Genomic DNA, 27,369 nt, shown 5'->3' with positions numbered 1-27,369 from the left:
CTATATATATAAAAATGGAGACAAAAATGTATAACAATTCATCAATCGAGAACGGCTGGTCCGATTTGGCTCAAATTTTTTTTAAGATGTTCGTAACTGCCAGAAGAAGGTTTTTACGAAATAAAATTTTAGGAAAATCCACCGGAAAGGTAGGAAATCTCAAATCTGTATGTCAAAAATACCAAGGCTGGGCATTAACGAGTTAAAAAGTTAAAGTTAAGTTAATAAGTTAATTTTATATAACTTAACTGTTAACTTACTACATTTCTTTTTTAATTAACGTGAAATTAACGAGTTAATTTTTCATCTCAAGAAGTAAGTTAAGTTAATTTATTTTGTTTTTAATTTTATCATATTTCACTACTTCAGTACCTATATTTCGTTTTCATGTCAAAAAATATTTACCGTGAATTGTTAAAAAATGTATATAATTCGAATTTAACTAATATGGAAAAACTGTATAAAATATAAACACTATAGTCTATAATTTAGTTTTGGGTTGGAAAAAATTAAGTATGTTAGCGTTGTATAAACAAATTAACTTTTTTTTAACTTAATAAAAAGTTAACAAAAATATTGTCTATTAACTTTTAACTTAACTGAGTTAACCTATAGTTAAATTAACTTTTAACTTTTAACTTTTTGCTATTGGTGCATATTAACTTAACTTAACTGAGTTAAAAAAAATCATTAACTTGCCCAGCCTTGAAAAATACCACAGTGGCGCAACAGTGCATTATATTATATTGGTTGCTATTGGTTAATCGGGCATGTTTGTGATTTCATATAATATAAAAATGAATCGCAGAATGTGTTGCAATGCGCAATAATTCTACTGTATGTGTGTTGTGACTGAACTCCTCCTAAATGTTTAGACCGATTTGAATGAATTTTTTTGTATGCGTTTGCGTTTATTCATCTGATTTTAGTACGGTTAGGTTAGGTTAGGATTTTGTATTAATTGATTATATCAATCCACCATATGTAGAATACGACAAACTTAGTATAACTTTGATACTTTAGAGTTAAATCATACACTAACGTACATACAGCATGGGGTCCGCGAACTACCACAGGTAGATTGCTTACCTGATAATGCACTGCTGCGAATCAGAATTTTTATTACGGTCAACGGAAAAGTTAAGATTAATTTTGAAACCTGCATACACCGAATATTAAATAACGAATTGAACAAAGTTTGAGTCACATATAGTTGGTACACTTAATGGGCAACGAAGTGTGAACGGGTTCAACTAGTTTTATAATATAAATTCGATTTATTGTATTAATAATAATTACAATAACAACAATACAATTATTATACAAAATATCCACGATGACAAACCGTCTCCTCTCAGAATCGTTTTTCGTATACAATGATCTTATATCATTGAATTAAAATTTAATAGCATTCATTAATCATTATACAGTGACCCACTTGTACCTTATTGTACAGCAGAGTGACATCCACTTACCTACCTTTTTTCCCTGATAATTTTTAATTGATGATTGTAGCATTTATTTTTGCTGCAAAAGTCCCCGTGTTGTGAGTCATCAAGGTAATTTTAACTAAATAAGATTAACCATTAACACAATATGTATTATAGAATAATTAACTTTTAACTTATCTAGATACCTAATAATTATGTTCTAATGGTTAATACTTAATACTTACATTTAATAATTTAATATTTAACTAAGATAATTAATATTATGCCTATCTGGATAAATGTATATAATTTTTCTTAATTGGATGATTCACAAAAAAAACATGTCATTGTCATTCAAAAGAGCGAATCTAACTTCGAATCTAAAATAAATTTGAAGCCGTGAGAATTGTACCTACATTTTAAAAAAAAAAAACAGAAAATATGTGAGGGACTAACATTTATTATTATTTATTTGTAAATGAGCCTCTCAAAATGTTGCCATTATATAATAAGAGTGAAGGACATACAATTATACCACAGCCTGATTGACCTATATGGACTTTCTACATAACTATTAAAATATTAAACATAAGTACTAATTTTTTTTATAAATTACATATTTTTAACTCATACCTTGTACCTTTTATAATCAAAACAATCAATCACGATTGATGACTTTTATCAAGAATTTTATCTTGATTTTGATATCTGATCACTTTAGGTACGACACATAATAATTTTCAAGCAAGGCATGTTTTTGGGCAAAAGCCGAAAATAATTCAAATTTGCAATCGTAGCGACCACGACGTGCTGAATATCGATTACCCACACGGACTACGTACCCGGTTTCTATAAAGCACGAATGATTAATAATGTACTGTCAAAATGACACTAAAAATAACACAACTGCATTCGATTTTATGTGGAATGTTGCCATTTATTAATAGGCACTATATTGTATATTTAATTTAAACAAATATTTAATTTATTAATTTAAACAAATCAAAATATTTTATCGTGTATAGAAAATGCTAATATAAACAATCAGTGAACATTTTATGTATATCCGGTCAATTGTTTTAGAGCTACACCAAAAACCAAAATCGATTATGTTGAAAACCGATATTGCGTAAAAATTCCCGTTTTTCCTTAATTTTTATGAAGTTTTTACTGGCACTTTTCAAAACTATTGAGAATTTAAATTAAAATTTTGGCCTCCCGAATGCACCAGCTAGATTAACTTTCCCACTGATAAGATACTGTTGATGAAAAGCAAAACAGTTTTACTGCCGCATACGGCGATAAAAGACACAAAAAAAAAAAATTAATTAATTAATTAAAAAAACACACATTTTTGTAAAATCAATACATTCTTCACTCCGCTCAGAATCTAAAATGAAACTCAATACATTTTAATATATTTAATATAGCCTTAATATGCTTGGGCAAAAGTACGCAAGTAACACAAGTTATTGAACATCAAAATATTTAATTATGTAGGTATAAAATATAAGACGCTATAACTAAGTCAAACGCCTATAGAGTTATGGAAATCTGGCAACGTTGCACATAAATCGTGGGTAAAAAACGTACGGAATCGTGCAGGTAGGTATTTCAATTAAGATTACGCAGTATTGTTTTCTACCTTTGGCGCTTCCGAATACTGAAATTGTATACCGATTACCTGGGATTACTAGGGGCCCATCCGACGGTGTGCGTGTGCGAGGCAGTCCGTAGGTACCTATATGCACCGAACATGGTAAACGCTACTCTAGAATACGTCCTCATCTTTAAACGATTACAATAAATTAACATAATTATATATTTTTACTTTTAATAATGCCTCTAATTAATGTAATCAACTTATTCATAAACCTTTGACCAACACCATTGAAACCTGTAGACTGGCAGCTGTAATCACGCTGATAACCCGAATAGCCACGCACGGACATCAGACAAACAATTTATTATTTTTTTTTTTATTATTATTTTATAGTTATAACTATATACAGATAACTATATACCTATAACTAGATAACTATATATAATACGGAGGCCAACACATTGGACTGATTCGCGTTTTCCAACTACTAGGGACACATAAAACGAAGTGTGTGCCCGGGCTTTAGAATATTGTAATTCAGTGTAGGCGTCCGATTCGTTCGATATTATTATTCGTTACTTTTATTTATGATGAATTTTGATGTGGGCGATTTAATCTTTTTTTTCTGAAGTTTCCACACTTTTATATATCAATACTATTATAATATTTTACGTATTAGATTATGAGCGACGAGCGTAGTGGTGAGTGTATCAATATTACAATGATGTAGGTATGTTTTTTATTTGTTAATATTAAATTTGTTTGTAAACCGCGGTTTTAATATATTTTTTTAATTTATACGTAAGTTAAGTAATATTTTTGAAAAATCAATATTTTTCTTTCTTTTTTCAGACAGATGTATTCACAGCTGCGTCGTATATCGGTTTTTGCGTGGGCGTGGTAACCATGGATACAAACTTACAACAAGTAACCATATTGGCTTAAAAGTTGAGTTGTCGTCAATTCTTGGAATACTCGGACACTAGGTTCGTCAATTACAACTTGATATGGTTAAAATGTATTATAAAATTTTTTTATAAACGTATGATAATATCCCGTTTACAAAGTCTAAACGAATAATTGTTTTTGTTTGCAATTCTTTCATTTTTTCATGTAATTTAATTGATGTATCTTTTTTCCATAATTTTCTACTTTTTGTTCCCTGATTTTTCAAACTTGTATATTTTGTTTGCATATTTTTTATCTCCTGGAATTTAATTTATGAACGTTTTAAAAATACCCAGTCCACAGATTAAGTAATACAACTGTTTTTTCGGAGATGTAATTTATCTATTCCTGTAAAAATTGTACAGGAATAGATAGGAATAGTAACCGGCTGAATCAAAATATCTTTTTTAAATTGATAATGTTTCAGTGGAGTCGTTAATTGCATAAATTCCATAGATATTGAGGTGATCTCATTTACTGCATTTTTTGTGACCGGAAAAATAAATGATACTGATAGCCGGTACCTACTAAATTAATATATACTTTGCAGATATTATATTGAATAATATATGAATTAATTAAAAAAAAATACAACATATCAATTTACTATAAATTATGATTTTACTGACACACATTTTACAAATTGTCTACATATTAATTTCATACCTGGTGTAAATCACCAATATTATATTCATACTGTACAGAGTGATTCACCTAATATGCTCATCCTCCTATTCTTTAATATTTTGCGTTGCGCAAGTCGCTACTTTTATTGTATTTTATGTTGACGGGAATCACCGAATTTTCGGTCTATTATATTCTTTGAAGTGTGTACTAATCGCCAATTGTTATTGTAAAATTGTGTATTATTTCCTGTGTCTTGTGTCCGTATAAATATTATCATTTATGTAGGATATAAAATTGAGAGTAAGTACTTTAATTTTACCTACCGTTTTTCTGTGTTGTTAAAAATTATATTGTTATTATTTTTTTTTTTGTATACAAGTTAAGCCAAAAGTGCTATAGTTATTATTGAATAATCAGCAACATTTATTACCAGAAACTCTTGTTACCATTTTGTTATAATATTAAGCGCACATCCAGTGTAGGTATACGCATATACACACATGCACACTTATTCATAGCATAGCTTATCGGTATTCGCCTGTCAATCACAAACTAAATCATACTATTACAGTACTATACTATATATTATACATAGGTGATAGGTAGTAGATACCTAATACAGTAATACAGGGCCTAAAATAAATGAAACTTCGTACTACACTATTTTATAATTTCACATAATTTAATATGAGTTCTCCCTCTCTAAAAATAAAATATAAGTTAAATTTTTTTTTTTTTTATTTGAAAATTTAACATAACACCTGTCACCTGTATAGAATAATTAAAAATATAACCTAAAATTATATTTAAACTGTATTTTTCCAAGTTCAATATTATTTGTAAATCATATTTTTCTTTGACTTCTTCAAAAACCTCTTGATACCATTCCTGTATTTTGCATGTGTATCCATTTTAGAAAATCGAAAAGAGTGTTGAGGTAATTAACAATATGTCCAATTACATCATTTCGTATTGCAAGAAACGAACGTTCATCAGATACATATGAATTATGTTTCTTTCTTCTCGATTGTTGACTTTTATCAAATAATTCAATTTTATGCAGTTTAATAATATTTTTATCAAATTCTGGATTATAAGTTACAATTGTGTTTTTTTTGAACACATACTCCCATCCATCCAATAATGGACTCACTTTTAAATTTTTAATCATTTGGACAACTGTATTTTTTCTTATTTCTATATCAAATATTAATACATCATCCGTTTGAATTTGCTTTTGAAATCTACTATAAAGATAACCGAGGTCCGTTTAAAAGTAAAACAATATCATCTTATCATAATCTGTCAATATTTTTGACACACACACACTCACATGTAATTTATCAGTTAATATAACCATAGATTAAAATTCAAATTCAAAACTAAAAAAAAATAAAAGTTAATAAAAACCAGTAACAAAGTCTAAATATACCTAACTCTAAAATAATCAATACACATTTTCATTTTGTACTGCACTATTCTGATTTCGTACTACACTAACAGTGTCGTACTGCACACTATTTTAGGCCGTGCAGTAATACGTTCTACAGTTTTATTATGTTATTCTGTTTATCGTAATTCGTAGGATACGAGATAAAATATTAGGTGACTGGGCCTATTATTGTACTTTCCGGGCCATCCTCTCACTTGACTTGTTCCGGTAAATTTGAGTACTAACCAGTAAAATAATTGTTATTAGTTCAAGTAATATGCCCAATATAGCGGAATATAGCACCACTAATTACCTACAACTGACTAAAACTGTTATTGTTATTGTTATCACCTATAAATTCACCATAGACAAAATTACAGTTCAATAGATTGCGAAACACCGGCCAAAAACTATTGATCATGATACGGACATACCGATTTGAGGTTATAGTTGTACCCGTCAATATTCGTTCTTATAAAAGTACTGTACATGATGCCAGAATGTCATAATGTAAAATTCAACTCCCTACTGTTAGTTGACCACTGTAGTACAGAGGTTATGAGTTATACTTATGAATTATTGGTGATTTGCAAGGATATTCTTTTAAGACCAATAACGAGATTATTTTTCTTACTAACGACACAATTAAGATGATAATGCTTCATCAATCATCAGACAAATAAATATTTTGAATAAAGCCTTCATTTTTATCTATATTTTCAAAAGTTGTGCTAGGTAGGTAACTATACTGGATATCTCTTGGTTTTAACTCTAAAACTATCTGCATTTTGATACGTCACGGCACATATACTGATACCAAAAGTTTGATTAGGGAAAATATATTAAAATACGTAGTTATAACTACCCACGTATCCACCAAACGTATCGAATGTGCACAAGGGCGTAGGCCTGGTAGGCCCGGGTCTATCCAGGTTTTCTATCTATAAAAAATAAATAATATTTAAAATAATATATTTACAGATACTTATACACGTATTTACAGCAATATTATGCTAAGGTCACACATACGATATATTACGATATATTTGATATAAAATAGGTTTCTACATTGACAACATAAATGCCAAATGGCCACAAAATTGGTGTAGGGGAAAGGTGTACAAAGTGGCCATAGCGGGTAAAGTGGTCATGTCTTATTATTCTATCGTAAATAAATAAACAGTTGGTTTCATCACGTAGATTGGTTCATTGTTATCATATTTATCAACAGATAAACGACTATTGATAAAAGCATTAACTGTTTCCGTTAAAAAAAAAATTGATTTTTGGATGCAGTTGATGTAAGATAAGTGCTCTGAATAAATAATTATATTTTATAAACATAGTAATTAATATACTCAAATTATTTTTTTTCGAAATCTACATAAGTTTTTATATATTATAGAATTAGCTTAAGTTTAATTAGTTGATAGGAATACATTTTTTTTAAATAGTAAATTAAACAATATTAAAAGGGCAAAGTGGTCACTATGGTCACAAGTTTACCCATACTTCAAATATTTTTCATTTTGAATATTCATAATGAATACATTAAATAATTTTTAAAAAAATGTTATTAGGTAAATTATATAATATAGAGTAAATAATAATAATATAATAGGTTATATTCTGATTTCACCATATTAATACATCATTAAAATAGATATCTATGAACTCGAGGTTACTTAGATACTATATAATGGGTGCAAACGCGCCATTTACTATATTAATTTACTTTGTTTTATTTGTTAAGTAATAAGACATACCTTGCCTATGCGGCTATCTATATCTACGGATATTTACAGTATGGTTTTTCTTTTTTGGCTATATTTGAACACGATAATAAGTAATACTATAGGTAATAGGTATACATGACAAAGTTAGTATGGTGGCATAATGGTAAGTGTCGAGTTGGTTTGAGTTGGTGGTGCATTGATCCTGTTGACTTCTGAATAGACTTGAAAAAGCTATCGGCCAAGTTTATGATGTGGTCTGGAAAAATTTCTTTACTAATTTCGTAAATATTCATTTTCGAAATCAAAAAGTGCCGGATGTCATTACTAAAAGATACTCATTTTACTAGATACCTGTTCACTGTGCGCGAAATTTAAAGTCGCCCATAAATTCGTCAACACAGACTGGTACCTACATTATATTTCCCCAACGGTTTGTGCTGACGTATTTACAGATAATATTTGACCAGTATAGTAAATATATGATACGCCATTAAATTAATGACAATAACTACCAATTATTTTAATATATTTTGATACTTTATATTCGGACGACGAGTGAATGCAATGTAGGAGAACTAAAAATATGTGATAACTAACGCTACATAAAGTATTAAAATAAGCTATAGCGATTTAGCGATTATAATAAAATACCTATGATATACTTGCCATAAGCTTAATATTTCTCAAATTTAAATTAATGTTCGTCTATTTGTAGTTGGTTACTAATAAACAATATGAAGGTCAATTGAATTTATTGAAATTATAGGAATGAGTGATAATTTTAATATGCTTATAATAATAATTTGAATATAATACCTAAAATATTTAATTATAAAACCTGACAGTTTAATACTGCAGACATAGTATAAGCATATAAATTTATTAGTTATTATCTAGGTAAGTTCCTTTGGCATAATTTATGGTTTTATGTAGAATGATAAAATAGTAAAATGATTTGTAAATTGTACTTACTGCTAAAATATGAGTATAATATAAATTATATTATATAATAGGAGTCTACCATTAAATTGTAATAAGGCATATATTCAAATGGCAATAAGGCATAAGTAGGTATCGGCAGATGCTAGATACAAGTAGGTATACAACATAGCAGTTTCGCGTTTAGCCGAACTGATTTTAAAATTGAATATTTCAATAAATTTATATACTAACAAACTTAAAGGTCTAAAGTTATCTATATTAATAATATAAAAATGAATCGCAAAATGTGTTGGTAAGCGCATAACTCAACAACGACTGGACCAATTTGCCCAATTTTTTTTTTTAATGTTCGTTGAAGTCCAAGGATGGTTTTTACAGTGAGAAAAATTCAAATAATTACTAGGAAGACCCTTAAAACAGCCTTTTTCTTTCTAAAACAGCGCTCACTATAATATGGATACTATAATATTGATCGTCTCCATGGCAATGTAATCACTGATCAAGAACATCATCTATGGTGGTCGATTATTTGTGAGCTCTCTGTTAATGATCGATTAAAATTATAATGATTTGGTATATGAACAATTTACAATGCCATTACATTTTTTATTCATTATTCGTGTATGTATATTATTTAAAGACGTACATTTTTACTAAAAAAGTTGAAAATTGAAACATCAACAAACTGTCAATGTCTTAAGTGTTGTTTTTCTTGGATTTTCTGTTACCTACTCTACTGAGTTTGCTTTTGTCAATTCAGCTATATAATATAAAAATGAATCGCAGAATGTGTTGCAATGCGCAATAATTCTACTGTATGTGTGTTGTGACTGAACTCCTCCTAAATGTTTAGACCGATTTGAATGAATTTTTTTGTATGCGTTTGCGTTTATTCATCCGATTTAGTACGGTTAGGTTAGGTAAGGATTTTGTATTAATTGATTATATCGATCCACCATAGGTAGAATACGACAAACTTGGTATAACTTTGATACTTTAGAGTTAAATCATAAACTAACGTACATACAGCACGGGGTCCGCGATCTACCGCAGGTAGATTGCCTACCTGATAATGTACTGCTGCGAATCAGAATTTTTATTCCGGGCAACGGAAAAGTTAAGATTAATTTTGAAACCATACACGTACACCGAATATTAAATAACGAATTGAACAAAGTTTGAGTTACATATAGTTGGTACACTTAATGGGCAACGAAGTGCACGGGTTCAGCTAGTTAATAATAATATTAACTCAGGGTTTGCAAACGTTATAATAGCGTTATGATTATAACGATTTATTTGATTGAAATTTATAAACATAATTGTAATGGAAAGCGATAATCAAAAATAATAAAATACCACAAAACAAAACATTACGATTAACAAAATATATTATTTATCATTGAACTGTTAACGCAAGACGTCATTTATAGAATATTATTGAACGAAAAATAACACGAAACAAAATAATTTAAATTCCATTTCTTTAAAAGTTATATCGGTTTCGTAGAAATATTTATTTCATGCATACGGACATTAGAATTGATTATAATATTATATTCCGTATCTGGGCCATTACCTAACCGCATTAGTCATTATTAATAAATTTAATAAGTATTAACACTATTCTAAACAACGATAAACGCAAAACTTGTATGACGTTTTAATTCTGAATAGCGACAAACTCAAAACTTGGATAGCGTTTTAATTCTAAATAATGATAAAAGCGTAACTTGTAGAACGTTTTAATTCAAAATAACCATAAACGCAACAATTGTGTAATGTTTTAATTGTAAATAACATAAAACGAAATTTTTTTGTTCAAATGTAAGCCCAATAAATTGTACATTGAACTTTTAAAATTTTAATTTTTAACTGAGTGATTATATTTTTTATATTGTACATAGTAATATTAATATACCAATTATAGATAGCACAGCAATTAAAGTTTATCAATTTTTAATTTTGTTAATTATCGTCTTTTATTTATTTACCTTTAATAATACATTTTGTAAGGGGTAATTTCGTCTTCAAAAAAATACTAAATACCTAGGTACTTATTATTATGTTAATCATTATTAATTACGAGAAGACAGGAACTGTGTGGGTCTATAACGTAAGCCACAGGTGACCAATCCTTGGTACAGGGCCGGACTGGGTCAAAAATGTCTACCGGAAAAATTAAAAAAATCGGCCCACTTAGGTAAAACAACATGAAACATATATTTTCATGTAAAATGATTTTATATTATTTTGAGAATTTTAACACTATATATATTATTATTAAAAATTTAAAAATTAAAAATTGGTTAGTACAAAGAAATGTTTTCATTTTTATTTAAAATACATATGTTTACACTCCAGAATACACATTAATACATATTAATACATATTAAGCAATTTGTTAAGGTTTGAGCTCTTTTGTGAAATTGTGTCCACCGATCTTATTATTATACCTTAGTTCAGCCATTACGACGGCACTGGAATAGGTGGGAGTTTGTGTGATGATAATTGTCGCACATTTTTAGGCGGTTCAGACGTGAGTTCCGATAAGGTAGGGATTACCGATTAACGAAGATAATAATATGACACAACACACAAGCATTTTTTTTTGACAATTTTTTTTTTCATATCTATTTTGAGGAATTTACTTAATTCTAAATAGTTGTCTGATACAATCGACAGGATGAGCCTTAACCGATAAACCTAAAAAACAAAACGTCCTTACGAGTATAAGTGGCCCACCGGGAAACCCCCGGTATCCTGCCTGTCTAGTCCGGCCCTGCCTTGGTATATTATATATGACATGTAATACTGTATTATTGTTACTATTATTGTAATGACTTGTCTTGAACCCCGATGGAATCTAGATTAAAGTGGTCGTGATAATTTACCCAGACTAGTGCCGCATTGCATAATGAACAATCACTAAACATTTTCGTATCAATAGTGAGCTAATGGTCCCTTAAACTTGATTTAGTGGACAATAATTGGTCCTTTAGTTTTGACTTTGCACAAGCGAATTTGTTGAATTTTATTTATCAAGCTCCTTATAACGGCGCATTCGAAGTTGGATCGGGGATTGCTTTAGGTATCTTCTATACTATAGTTTGGGACTTTGGGTACTCAACAATTTTGATGAGTAGTACGGTATACTTATATTTTAAATTCAGGAACCAACTATGAATTAGGATACATCCTCTTATAAAGATATAAACAAAACCGTTCATCCCTTTAAACTAAATTAGGTACATACAAATTATGTTTAGTTGAAGTTGAACCCTCAGTAATCTACATAAACACTTAATTTCTAAAAATCTAGTTAGAAAAATTATAGGTACAAATTAAAAAATCAAATCAATGTTACGAAAAAATTGAAATCGTGTATACTTTTTAGCTATAAATTTAAGTACACCGATATTTAATTTAATAATAGTATAAGTAATAATAACTATAGTAAGATCTTTTAATATGTATCTAACCTACAATCGTTTGCATCTAATATGTTTTTGTGGAAGGCAATATGATAATTGAACATATTAGAACATATGACCAAGGGCGCGCTTACACGAAAAACTGCTGTATAGGAAGTTAAATAGATACATCCTTCCCCTCAACAGATATTTTCCCGTTGTATTCAAAAGAAAACGTTTCACAATATATTTTTTAAATACCCTTTCGTATTCTTATTTGAAGATTATATTATATACACATTTATGTGGATATTGAATCGCACTACAATTATACTACATGCTTTTAATTACGAAATTGTTTGCATGTATGGATAAATACAACACGTTACGTTTTGTTGGTTCATAATCCACATCATCTATAAATTGGACTAATAATTAATAATTGCGTGTTTAATAAACGACATGTGCAATGTGCAATGTGCATAGTGCAACGAGACTACGAGAATGATGTTCTCTATCTCAAGCACGCCCTTACAGACGGTATGTGCCAACTAGTGTTTAATACATTTCTTTTATAAGTTTAAAATTCAATGAACGTTGAACCATTGATGATTAAATTGAAATTATCATTAATATTTAAAAAATAATTTTAGAAAGTATTCCTGCCCAGAGTATATTGACAAAAATGATACCTGCATATGTTATTGATCATGAAAACGTATAAATATTTTTACTTTTGTATTCAAATAAAAGTCAAAGAACTAAGTCCTACTTCTTTCTAGAGAAACATTGTAAAGGAAATTTTGAATAAATACCAAAACGGTTGGTTATCTTCTTTAACTTAAAAAATATCAACGCATGCCACTATATTATATAAAATATAATTGGACTAGCACAGTAGTACATTTAGTTTTTTAAATAAAATTTATATTAAATATTAATTTTATATTAATTTTAGTAAAATTAATAGCTTTGTATTTCTTACCTTACGTTTTTTCACAGGAACACAAAATGACCACACACGTACTTTTATGGAAACTCGAAATTTTTATTGAAGCACAGAAATTTTTTTGGGGTAATAAATGTATAGAAACTACTAGCACGTGCAGTTTATAAAGTATAAACAAATCGCGATGGGTAATGACAATTCAGTTGCTGATAACAAAAACGTGAACATTATTATTAAAAGTTGTTTATTAATATAAAGAAAAAACAAAACGGTTATTAATAACTGTCACTGACTTTATCATGTTTATAATTTCATTTTTCGACTTAATCATAGCATATTATACGTTATCCCAACAACTAGAGTTTATAGATATGATATCAAATATCATATTTACAAATATGTTTGTTTTTATTATTCATTACGAAAATAATAATTTTGAATATTTTGATGATTATTATAACGAAACACAACATTACGTTAATAAATAACGTATTATTTAATTAAATAAACATACATATTGATTTCATAAGAATATTTTTACAAAATACTATTACTGTTTATTAATATAATAAATTAATACATTAGTATCACTATTTAACTTATTAAAGTAATTAACTATGTATTTATGGTTTCAATGACAAAAATCTTCAATAACTATTTTTTATACAAATGATTAAAAAAACAAATTGTATTCATGAATACTAATTTATAAAGTTAACCATCATTATTATCCACCAGTAAACAATATTTGATTGGAATAGTAAAAAAATTCATTGGGTCAATTAAAATCATCAATGATTGCCATCAGGGTCGGACTGGCCAATACAACAGACTGGCAATGGTCAGTGAGGCCCCCTTATCTGTATGAATATATGAGGCCCTACCTAACGGAAAAATCATAATTATAAAATTTAATATGAACTGTATTTATGATGTGCATTTATGTACAAATGGTTATTTATAAAATAAAAATAATCAAATATAAATACAGTATAACAGTGTAGTAGTTGATGATGACGAGATGGTTTAGTTAATCAATTAATATCTTTTGCATCTATTTATCATAATATTTCAAATAATACAGAGTATCAATCAAATATCACTGCAGTTGAATCAGACAGTTGCAACTCTTATTCTGATTTAGAAAATGATGAAAAAGAAACACTTTGTTCTATTGATCAAAACTGTCAAAAAGTGCTATTAAATTATTGAAAGATTTTAATTTGCATAGTAGCGCATATTCAGATTTATATATTGCATATGGAACTTTATTAACAATTTCTTTTATCCAAGTCTCATGTGAAGGTTCTTTCTCTAAGCTTAAAATTATTAAAACTCGTCTCAGATCTCTTACTGATCAAGACTTGTTGGAATCCTTTTTCTTAATAAATTCTGAAGCAGATATTATTTCCGAATGGAACTATGATGGCATTATTGATAAGCTTGCAAGTACATTTAATGAAATGAAACGATTGTTATTTTAGAATTAAATTTGTATTAATAATTATTATTTAATTATAAATTATAATTATTACTATCTTTGATTTATAATATTATACAAGTTGTATTTAAAATGAAATAAAAACGATATTGTTTTTTCATTATTTGTTTACATTGTGTCTTAACAATTAACACAAAGCATTTGATTCTATAGGTACATACTCTTCTATAAAACCTTCTACATTTTCCTCCTGGCTTTAAATTAATAAATAACATTCTTAATAATATTATCAAAATGAAGTATGTACCAACAATTTTGATAATTTATTATAATCGATCCCTAAAAATTACTTTAAAATAAATTAACAAGTAATTTAACTAAAAAAAAAACAATCAATAAAGATAAATATGTTTTCTTGAGTAACAATTGTAAATTATAAAGTTTATTAATTTATGATAATTTTTGGTGAAAAAAATTATTCATCTTTTTCAAGCGAATTATTATTTATCACTATTGTCGAGGCCCTTTATAAGTAAATTGCCGGTAAGGCCCTTAGTACCCAGTCCGACCCTGATTGCCATTTATTCATAACATAAACGACTTTTTTTCAATGTAAGGAAATAAGAGATTTTTTTTGTTTCTTAAAAATTAGTGATTTTGACTTATTCCCTTTTACCCGTGCATTGTTCAAATTAAATTTAGTAGTTGGTTTACTGTTAATCTTCCATTAAAACATCTTTCACCATATACTATATGTTAATAATACTTAATAATCTAGTTCTATTATTTAAGCTATACATAATAATAAAAAAAATAATAAACTATGAAGTAGGTTCAATAATAAGTAAACCTATAAGTGTATAACTAATAAATAAACTACCAAACAAATAATGACATAGGTACAATAAAACTGTAAATTAAAATTATTTTATCACACACACGAATAATTTAATAGTAATATAAATAGGTGAATATAATAAAGAATGTGATATTTTATTTTTGATTAAATGTAAAATAGGTATACATAATAATTTCTAACTACCTATTCAAAAATGGTGCAGTATAATCTTTGTCGTATAACATAGTGTATCGGAAAAGGTGCTTACAAAACAAACATTTTAAGTGAAGCTAACATTTTAAACATTTTAACGCAGAACTGCGGCAATGTGGCATTAAAAATACTCAAACAGCATAAATGCACAATTTCTTTACTTATATTTGATTAATACTCTACTTTAGATTCTGTACTAGTTTTTATGAACTTAGTGTATCCACCAAGAGAACACACTACATCCCAACAAAAATCTGTTATTCATCCTCACGCGACACTCTGCTATCGTGGCAGGTTTCGATCGCAAGGTGTCGATTGTGGATGCGTTGAATTGACGTGTTCCCTAGCTGAACAGAATAGGTATAGGTACTTATTTTTTTTAAACATATTAGATGATTTCCGGATGGAGACACTAGTTTGAATACAAATTATTGATAAACAACCGTGCCACTGTGGCACTCCAAAATAAAATATAATGAGCATTAAATACTTTTTATTTTATTATCAGTGTTTTAAAACCCAAACTCAATACATTAATATTGAACATTTTTTATTTTCTTCTAAATTTGGTTTTAAGATTGGTGACATAAAAAAGAATATATTATGGTATTATAAGTAGTTGTTATGCCCTACTGCCTTAGAGTAATAATAAGTTACAATAGGTACATTATTCTTATTACGTTCTCTAACTAGCTACAAACCATATTTTTATTAATGATACGTGTTAAAAACTGCAAAGAATGAGTACCTGTACACGGTGGCGTATTTTGGGTGATTTATAAAATGGTATTCAACATTTTTAAATTTTTTAATGTTTAAATGATACAAGTAGGTATACAATAGTATACACGTATATTGACTACTTACTGAATTCTTACATTAGAATTTAGAACACTGAACATTGTGTTAAAAAATAAATAAATTGTGTTTTTATTTATGTTAAAAAAATATCAATGTTTCACGTTTTTGTGAAATATTTTATCATATAGTGAAATATTTCATACTTCAAACACTAGGTATTATTAATAATAAAATGTATAATTTTCTAAACTGATAAACTGTAAACTAGATTAAAATATACTAAATACTTTCACAATATTTTCGTTGTTATTGTATTTTCGCTGCGGCCTGCGAGTATTTTTATTATCGTAATGACCCGGTGAAATTCAAATAATTTCTGGATATCCCTGATAGATAAGTCTCTGTTTCATCGAATCTAATAAAATTTATTTCAGTTTTGCCGTTTATATAAAATACCATTTATTTTATAATGAAATAAAAATATTATATTAATATACTATAAAATAAATGATAGGTAACATAAATGTCCAATATATTAGTCTTTTATTTTTAAGTTGGAGTTAGTCCAAACATGGAGGACACCCCCCCCCCCCCAAATACGCCACTGCCTGTACATCAAGGTAGCAGTGTTTAAAATAATTAAGTTATAAAAATTTTCCTACAATAAATTCTAAGAAGTTAAAAAGCTATACTCCGGCCCACGAGAGTCCATATGTCAGAACGCGTCCGTCACTGCGCATCGGCACGTTGCCGAATAGTGGGAATGGCATCATGGTGGGAGAAAACAGACGTCACGTATTACTATATGAATGCGCGGTTTACGTATGGACTCTCGTGGGCCGGAGTATAGTTTTAATAACTCGGTTATTTGAAAATGTATTTGAAACGCTTGTTCATATTATGTGTAACCAATTTAATAATAAAACATTATAACCCACCCATCCCAAAAAAAGTAAATTTAAAGAAAATTGTATTTATGTTGTTAATTAAAGAATTTACAAAAATGAAAAGTATGGGGATGCACAAAAATATCTTAGTAAAGAACAATATTTTATAACCTACTACACAACTATGAGGGTTTATACTTGAAATGGAAAAAGTTCAGTTAAGTAGGTTGATAATATTAGTTCATCCATCTTCATCATCTTCAATGTGTACTACATCATTTATTCTAAAAAGGTGGTTAAATTAAGTGTATAATTAACATAAAAAGTAATATGAATAATATTATATTACTAACTGATATTGTGATTCGAGTTTGTGTTTCATCTCTGTTAATTCTGCCTTTAAAATTGGATTTTCTAATAGGTTTGTTCCTGCTTCAAAAATCATTTGTACTAATGATGGGTTTCCGTATATATATTCAAATTCCATGCAATCGTTCCATATCTCTATAAGGATTAATTTAAAATTATTATTTATTTAAATATATTTAAATTAGGTACCTATTGAAGAGATCAAAAATGCCTTACCAACGTCCATGTGTCCAAATAAGTTGCATGCTTCATTGTATAATGTCCTCATATACTTGATATGTTTGTTATCTATAGAAATTATACTCAATCTTTCAAATTTTAACATTCTTTTATACAATTCGCAACATTTTGGGTTTAGACATTTTAGGGCGTTGAAAATTTTACGTCCACTCCTTACGTCATGTGTTATAACGTGCCATTCTAAATATTCAGGTCGGAATTTTAAATTAATGACTTCAACATTCACAGTGAATGAGGATTGATGGTAAAAATATCTGATCTAAAAGCAAATAAAAAAAACTGTAAAAGAATACTACAATGTTGGTTTAATTTAATATTGCATTGGATGGGACATTTTTAAATTCTAATAATTTAGTGTTGAAATATCATTTTATTTGGAAGTACCTACTATAAATTTAGTATAAAATAAAAATCACATACAATACAGCTGAACAATTGAGTCGATAAATATTTTTATTTAAATTACATTCACATTGTCCGACATTATTTTTATCACTTTACTTTTTTATTCAAAAAGTTGAGAGATACAAATAACGTTACTTAAAAAAAAAAATAATTACAAAATCAGTCCATAACGACTAATAAGTAGTAGGTACAATAGGTACATTGTAAATGCCTTAATGTTATACATGGGCAAAATGTACATGTATTAATTCCTGGGATCTTAAATATAATATTGTTGATTATTATTTATTATCTAAAACTTTCGGAATCCTAAATAAATTTGATTAATTTTGTAAATTTCCTAGCCCCATGTTTTTGTCATATATTGTACATTCATAAATCATAGGTAACTTATTGTAAAAACGTGGAAAATAATACTTATGACTAATACGTTCGTTACGTTTCGTTACAAACGCGTTAGTTTATTATAGCCCTTGATCTAATAACAAGTGTTTAGTGTACCTATCATATTATGTTAATGCTTAATCCTTATGACCTTATACAAGAACTATATAATTATATTTTAATTTGTTTTCTAATAAATAAAAAATTGATTATAATATAAACAATATATATTGTTAATATGATATAAATAATTATAAATATACTATGAATAGGTAATAGTATAAATTAAATTTAGATAAAATCACTTAAATTTATCTTTATAATATCTATACCTGTGGTATTGCAGAAGTCATAAATAAGTATACTTAATAAATACATTAAATAAATATGTAATGATATGCTCACACACCATCATAGTTATAAACAAAAATCTTAATAATGGAAATAGGTAATCTAACTTGACCTGGGCAATGAACTTGTATTCCAGTACGCAAAGTGAACGATCAGATTGTGAAATAAATTACACGATGTTAAATTGGGATGACCATTTCATGAAAAAGAGACTATTTCATGAAATTGTCATCTTTTCGTGAAAAGATCAATTTCACTAAGTGGCTACGACATATATATAAACATGAATTTTTGTCCGTCCGTGTGTGTGTGTGTGTGTGTGTGTGCTTTATGCCTTTATGCATTCCTAATTTTACCGACTTTGATAATATTTTTTGTGTGTGTTTAAGTAGGTAGTTCCTGGAATGATTTAGATTCACAATTGCAACTGGTAGGTTCAATCCGAGGAGGTGCTCAAACGGGGATTTTGAGATTTACGGTGGACATTTTTATTTATAAATGGTTGCTATTGGTTATAGGAGAAATAATTAGTAGAAATCGGTATTTATAATTTTACTGGTTGACATTGGTTAATTGGACAGATCAGTTGCGAGCATGCATTAAATCGAATTGTCACTAATGTGTGCCTACTTGATATGCTGTCGCACATTGTCCGCGATCTGACGTAGTCAGATTACCTACAGGGGAAACTAAGTTGCACCGAAACGGAGTTGAACAATCACAATTTTTTTTTAAGTTGTAATTTTGTACAAACAACGACATGCGCGGGACCAGCTATAGTGCTTCATAAAAACTCTGTAAAATTCCAATGTTTTAAATATATCGGAGAAAAAAATCTGTTTTATTTTATTATACTTATTTCCATAGTGGTCTAGTTGGTCCTATAACTAAAAAAAATATGTTTCCTTTATTATTAAAAAAAAACGGTAATATTAATGAAACACAATCGAGTGAATTTGTTATTAAAATAACAATATAGAAGTAAAAGCATTTTCTAAACACAATATTTTAAAAATATTTTTGCTCTAATAAATATTACTAAATATTATTATTATTGCATGGTTGAAGTGGGTAGGTATACAAATACTTCAAGTTAATAATTATATAAATATTTTTAGCTTATATTTAGTACAATATATACCATTTCCTCGTCAGTGCTTAAGACGTTTAACTCCATAATTTTCCATAAAGGCAAAGCTTTATCTTTAAGTATATCAACAGATTCCAATAAAACTTTCATTGCACTTCTCATATGATCATGGCGTAAATGATATTCAAACAACTTTTTCCACATCTCAAAGTTTTTGTTTGAAATTTGTAGTCCTTTCCTTAGTATTGCTACCTCGGCGTCACTGTCATTATTACGTTCTGCCTACATAAATAAATAAACACATAATATTATGTCATTTAAATAGAAATTTCAAATTAGATTTCGCCTTACCCAAAAAAGAAAATGTCTAGGATGTTTCATAGAATTAGTGGAATATGCTAGATCAAATGTTTGATCAATACATAAATTCATAAAGTCTTGAGTGACTTGATCGTCGCTATCAATTGAACTATGTATATCTATGATATCGTCCAAAAACAAATGCCACAAATGTTGTTTGTTCTTAGGAGATAAACTCTCTGTTAAGGCTTGATCATAGGTATTAATAAAGTTCCTGGAAACTAAATATTTTAGTATCAAATAATACAATTATTTTAATAATATATATTCTAACCTTATAGCAATGTGTGGTCTTATGCTCTGAATTTTATGTAAAATGTCTTTATCGAAGTTGTAAATAAACCCTTTTAAATGGATTTTAGCTAACTTTTGCCACATGAGCTCATTTCTTCTGTATTTATTCACCATATCTCTATAAAGTTGATCATTAAAACACTGCTAATTTTTAACTTAATAATTTGTCTATAGGTACCTGATTACAATACTCTGTAATTGTGTCATTTTTATGTGTTCGTCTAAAACTGTATCCGCCAAATCAAAATGTAGACCAATATCATCCTTGAAGTGCTGAATAATATAGTTATATTTTGTTAAAGCTGCTTGAAGAGAAGTGTCTCCTGTTTGGTTTAAATTTTTAACTTCTATCCAAAAATCTTCAATATATAATTTTTTAAAATCTTCATGAAATTTTATTCCAAATGAAAAATATCGCCTGGCAGATTCTATGTCGTTAAAATCATCAAAAGCATGATGTGCACCTGTTATGTATATCTCTGGATCACTATGAAATGAATCCATTATATCATCCAATACAATTTTGTAGTTTTTAGTTAATTTTTTCTGAAATTATAAATATTTGATAGTTAAGTGAATATTATACTGAATCAGTATAATTAATTATATGTAATTACTTCATACATATAAGGAAAGTTAGCTAATCTAATACTATTCTTAAAATACTTAATAAATATCTAATTAGGTAGATACTGCAACAATTTAATATCTATTTCACAATTATTTATACTTAATATAGTTTTAAAGGAGGTAATTTTATTCTTATAAACCTGAAAAATCAATTGATTCTTCTAAGGCCTAATTGAACCTAATATATGGAACAAATCGTATGTAATATAATATATAATCCGGAGATTTAGTCTCAAGGAATTTTGATCGTCCAGCTATTAAACCATATTCGATTTAATTTGAGCTTTATAGACTCTTTCCTACTTATGACCAAAAAAAATTGTATAATAAACATTAAAATATTATATATTTTGCAAAAAAAAAAAGAAACATTCTCACGCACATCAATGCTCGTTGTGACGTCATGTGCATGTGCGTACAGGTGCGGAAGTTACGCGTTTTGAAAGTGTTTGCACGCACATTAATTGTAATTTACTACCTACACGCACAATCAATATTCGTATGTACTTTTCATATTCCCTATATTGAAACCCTTAAAAACGAACCGTTTGAAATCAGCTAAAATAGAACTAGAATAAAGTATTTGAGACATTGAAAATAATTGATTTTCTTATCACATGTAATTTTATAAGTCAATAATAACTAATAATCATAAAAGTCTTCAACTATTCCCACTACTTTTCCCAATACTATTTAATCTACACAATAGTAAAATGATAATACAGACAATACAGTTAATAATTTGTATATTATTATTTGTATATTTATTATTATACTGATAAATAGTAGAATTAAGATAAATATTTATATCCCACTCACGTAATAAGGTACATATGTTCATAAAAAAAAACCCGGAAAACCATAAGAAGTAGGTAGGTAGTACATTAGAATTATTCTAAATTTTTCAAAACTCACAGCTTTTATGTTTAATGTTATTAGGTAGGTTATAATATAATATCGATTGAGTTGCATAAAAATAAAAAAAAACAAAATTACCTAAGTAAAGAAACTATAATATGGTGATTTCTCAGTTCATCGAAACCCAGTTCGCCAATTAGAATTCACTTTGTTTAATAAAATTAATAAAATTATTTATTTTTATACATAAAAATATCTGGTATAATAAAAATAAATGTTATGTAATATAATAATTTGATAGGTGTGTGGTTTGGATATAGCTACGTATAAATTATTCAATACTGCACCGCCACAATTATCCACACGTTTATATACTTTATAGTTTATGTTTGTATTCGTTTTCTCAACGTTTACGGTATATTCTGTGAATACTATAATTTATTGTTCACTTCAACTAAGTCCACAAATTGAGTGTTGGCAAACTAACCATAAATCAAAACTATAAGATTAAATTAGAAAAAAAATCTTTTTTTGTAAGTTAGGTAGGTACTATTAATTTTATAATCAATCAATTGAATATAAAAAAATCATTTGTATCAACTATAAAATTATACAATAAGCGTTATAATCTAAAATGTATTTTTACTTACATTTTCCAAACCAAATTGAATATATTTTGAAACCAAATTTACATCATATTTGAACGTCTTAAACAGTGTAATGTACATATCGTGTATTCGATTAGATAAAATAGATTCAATTTTTGTGTTAAAATCTCCAGTGTAAGTTCCCCGCATTATTTGCTACACATTAAAAAAATTGTAAATATCATGTTCTTCTAATCTGCTATAGATATCTTCTATAGTTTATACGCTATACTTATAAAAACACAGACGTTTAATAACTATACATATTATTTATTTATTAGTTAATATATTATGTTCTAGCTTTCTGAAAATGTATAAAATATAAGAAATCGAATTCTGAATACAAGTATCACAAATCAAGCATAATTTGACCCATCACTGTAATAAAAATTACCATCATTTGCTACTTGCTATTTGTAAGTTTAGTAAAGTTCAATAGGTATTTTAACTACTGTTCTTAATATGTAGGAGGAAAACTTGTTCCGCCGTTGTAAGTATTCTGTTACCCAGTGGCACCGAAGTGTTTAAAATATACTAAGACCTCATACATCAAGCCCACCCCCATCATCTCCCCCTTTTTAAGATACCCATTTGGGCTGGTCAAACTTTTGCCTCCCTTTTTAAAAAACTGAAAAGACACCACTGAAATTAGGTGATCGGTGCCACTGCTGTTGCCTAGTTATTATTTTTGGGAATCATTTATAAGCAAACAATAATGATACTCTATGTACACACATTACATATAATAATTACAATGGACCTCTATATTACGAGCTTACTTTAATTTTCTGTTCACATGTATTTAATATCATCGATTCGAGTGTTATTTGCACCAATAATTCCTCTCTTGTTGCTTTTTCGTTCAAAATATTCTGGTTAAATGATTTACGCTTGTCAGTGAACTCCCTGTTAAACAACAAATAATTACATTTACATTGATAATGTAATTTGTAATTCAAATTTTACTGTAACTTACGTAAATTCTTCAGTGGTCATAATTTCGTGAGTGGTTAGAAAATATTTTTCCTCGTCTATCTGTTCCGGTGACATAGCCTCAGAACCACTGGCCGTTTCCATCGTAAGTTAATAAAATGATCACGTTCAAAACGGAAAGTACGTCGTCAACGTGAAATTCACGTAAGACTGGCGAAGTTCCCTGGAAATATCGATCGGCAAAAAATCTCTCGCAAAAGAAGAAACACAACACTCGACACGAGTGTTTCGAAATACCGACTGACGTAGCTGATGAAAGACCGGCCCAGCGACCCACTTGGCCCAATAGTATAGCTAAGTTACGAGTCTGTTCGCGGTCGATCGGAAAAAACACATGGAAGAGAAAATCGACGCACGCCGTATTGTCATCCATAGAATTCTAAACCGTACGAGCGTCTTTTATCAATTTTTTATTTATGCGATGATTGATAAGGATGATCCATAATCCATAAGTATGCATTTTAAGTATGCGTTCATTTGCACGGACTTAGCTTTGAAAACACGCTTTTATGTATTGTAGGGGACCACACCGGAGCGAAAATTACCGACGATATTGCAGAAGTACAATACCGCTGCGGGAAACTGCTGATTGCTACAATTTTACCGCCACCACGAAGAAATATAGGCATACCTATACAACTATTCAGGTAGATCCTATTCAGATTAATAAGGGCCAATATCCTGATCAACACGGGCCGATTAAGATAAACTTGAGGGAATTGAACATTTTATCATATAGCCACTTAGGTAGGTACACATAACAATGTTCATAGATATTTTTTATTAGTGGATTATTATAGATATTAACATTTGGTCGTCTGTGCTACGCATAATAGAACTTTTAATGTACATTCGAATTAGTTTATTAGAATTAGTTTTATTAAACCAGCTAATATTTATTAATTTGTTCATAGCTATATACAGTGGTACATCAAGAACATATGACGCCCAAGACTGATAAAAAGTGGCGCCACTAGATATAATATGATATGTTATGTCTACCATTTCACAGTACAAAAATTAATATGATTACTATTATCAAAATGGTATATTTTATAAGTTTAATATCCTTTTATACAATATTTCATATTTAAATAAAATTCAAAAATTTTTTACTTGTTACTAAATATAATATTTAAAATATACATGCATATATTAATGCATGTATTTTAATATTTTAAAAACGTATTTCTCCAGTTTTTGTCGTAACCAACATGTTTATAGTAATTGATTTGTCGTGAAGTTATGTACTCTAATTTTCTATAAGACAAATTCAAACATAATATAGTTATATAATAGTAGTTTGTAAGTTCATGTACAATACAGTATACAATAATTGAACTGTAACTAAATGGTGAATGTATAGGTAATATTGTTTTTTTATACAATTAAAAATATAAAATTTGGTATTTTTAATTCAAACTGGGCTTTTACATTTTTTTGTAATTAACATCAGATCTATAAAAACCCACTCCACTCCCACTCCACTAAAATCGGTACTAAGTGTATGTGTCATCATATATAAAAGTAAATAGTGTGCCATATTATAAGATAGGTATGATAATCTGCATTATATTGATAGGCGTAATTTCGCTTAATATTGTAATTTTAGCTATACTAAAAAAATTTTGTCAGCGAGCTATTAATTCACCCAGCAATTAGGTATATTATTTACCTAATCGATCACTATACTCTTGTATTTATTAAAAATATTTTATTCATTTGCAACTTTTATTTTTTTATTAAGATGATGGCGCTATTCGTATACTTCTATAGAATTCTACTAGAATATTTCATTTATGGATAGTACTATACTCGTGCTAGTCGCTTCAGGTAAAAACAATTTAATCGAACCACCGACTAGGCGCGGACAGAAGGCAATCGCCGGCTGGCTGCCTTCGTATTATGGTTTTGTAGCCCCTTTGAGGTCTTTAAGCCTTTCTTTGAAGGCCCGAAGTATAAAAATGGCTGGTTGGCCTGTAACCCATCCAGTCCGACACTTTAATAAAAATGCTTCGGATGCTAAATTACTTTATGCACGGCCTAAAAATGTTTGGTCTCGTCAATTACAAAACATTGCATTCGAAAAACGAATCTGTGTATATGGAGTCGGTCTGTCTGCTAATATAACTAATATTATTTTATTATAGAAATTGTTGTATTGCTATTATAGTAATTTAGTTTAGTAGGTATTAGTAATAGTGTAATACAATTGTTTGAATTGATTTTTTCAAAAACATTGCATTTTTTATAACATAGTATAATTCGTATTTTATATCTTGATATATCATTGTAATTAAATTTGAGTTAACTTAACTAACCGCAGAACGGTGTGAATGAACTTAATATGTTAAAAACAGGTAATAGCTTAAAATGAATGTAAACTTTTAAAAAATACTATTGTGAATAGAAACATAAAATATTGTACGTAAATGTTTCAAGTCCCCGTGAATAATATTTTTGAAATACAAGGGATATGACAATATAACAAATACTATTATTCTTCGTTTAAATATCCCGTCAAAAATTAAACTTCAAAATAATATGTCTATGTCAATAAAATTGTGCCTATATTTTTTTTTAGATTTTTAGGTTTCAGTAAGAGCCACACACATAATATGAGCAACACATATTGCACATACGAGTATGAGCAACACACACATAATATATAACTTGCATAAGATTGTCAAGCTTTTTGACCGAGCGTAAAAAATTTTCTTTGTTTCGGTAATTTTTATTAACTTTTAAAAACTGTTTTATTGGTCTATAAATTGGATGTCATTATTAAACTGGGCGTAAAACATAAACCATTAGGGCTTTTTTGTTTTTTGAATTTATTGTAGGAATATACCTAAAAATGACTATTTGGCCGGTCGTTGTTTTTCCCTTAAATAAAATTATACTAAAGTGTAAAGGTCCAGTCATTTAAATGACACCACCGTGATAGTCGGGGCTTTGATGAATCGGTGACATTTCACCGTCCTTTGTGTCACACCTTCACTTGTTCACCCAATCCGATGGATCGTATAAATGGCGGCAGCGCTCCCCCCTCCGTTCCACCAGTTCACGTCCGACCGCCGAAACACACCTGGCCTTTAAATGGAAACGATTGGGATAGGTAGCGGCCACGCTACGTAGGGTAAGTTCAAATGACGCAATATAACATTCACTTCTATATACCTATGTAGTCTTAGTCTCGTCGTTAAAATGCCATTTCTTTGTTCCCTGGCAACGGCGGTATTGACCCATTTCGCGGGATTTCAGCGACGCCACGACGGTGATTGTTACTGGTTATGCCCCACGAGTGTGCGTGGTGGTAGGTTAAACGGCCGCCTTTGAGTTCAATGACATCTGGATTGTTCCCCCCCCCCCGCCCAACGCGTCCGTTATAGGCTGCATGGTAAGCCAGCCGTCAAGCCATCTACTGGTATAATGTATAATGTTCTCACAATTGTGGTGTCTGGCACGGAGAGTAAAATATGTTTTTA

General features: G+C 28.7%; 1 protein-coding gene and 1 long non-coding RNA gene across 2 annotated transcripts; one reads left to right on the top strand and one right to left on the bottom strand.

Annotated features, from left to right (window-relative positions):
- Positions 1–17,294: 17,294 nt before the first annotated feature.
- Positions 17,295–24,132, bottom strand: LOC100569611. The gene is made up of 10 exons (XM_003247384.4): positions 23,865–24,132; positions 23,668–23,794; positions 22,892–23,044; positions 20,932–21,299; positions 20,734–20,871; positions 20,451–20,673; positions 20,151–20,381; positions 17,846–18,128; positions 17,614–17,764; positions 17,295–17,544 (listed from the first exon to the last, which is right to left on the bottom strand). The coding sequence occupies exons 1-10, from the start codon at positions 23,963–23,965 to the stop codon at positions 17,502–17,504; spliced, it is 1,818 nt and encodes a 605-aa protein (XP_003247432.1). The 5' UTR covers positions 23,966–24,132; the 3' UTR covers positions 17,295–17,501.
- An 85-nt stretch (positions 24,133–24,217) lies between these two features.
- LOC103310526 lies at positions 24,218–25,297 on the top strand. Its single transcript, XR_511121.3, has 2 exons — positions 24,218–24,628; positions 24,796–25,297. It is a non-coding gene; the product is annotated as an uncharacterized LOC103310526 (long non-coding RNA).
- Positions 25,298–27,369: the final 2,072 nt, after the last annotated feature.

Source organism: Acyrthosiphon pisum, chromosome X (assembly GCF_005508785.2).
Source record: "Acyrthosiphon pisum isolate AL4f chromosome X, pea_aphid_22Mar2018_4r6ur, whole genome shotgun sequence".
NCBI classification, from domain to species: Eukaryota; Metazoa; Arthropoda; class Insecta; order Hemiptera; family Aphididae; genus Acyrthosiphon; species Acyrthosiphon pisum.
The sequence above is the reverse complement of the archived record's forward strand: the minus strand, read 5'-3'. Positions and strand labels throughout refer to the sequence as shown.

Excerpts from the sequence above, each read along its gene's own strand:
- LOC100569611 (XM_003247384.4), bottom strand. The coding sequence starts at position 23,965 with ATGGAAACGGCCAGTGGTTCTGAGGCTATGTCACCGGAACAGATAGAC. Across the intron at positions 23,045-23,667 it reads CATGTGAACAGAAAATTAAA|CAAATAATGCGGGGAACTTA; the intron begins GTAAGCTCGTAA and ends TTTAATGTGTAG. Across the intron at positions 20,872-20,931 it reads TTACAGAGTATTGTAATCAG|AGATATGGTGAATAAATACA; the intron begins GTACCTATAGAC and ends TCAACTTTATAG.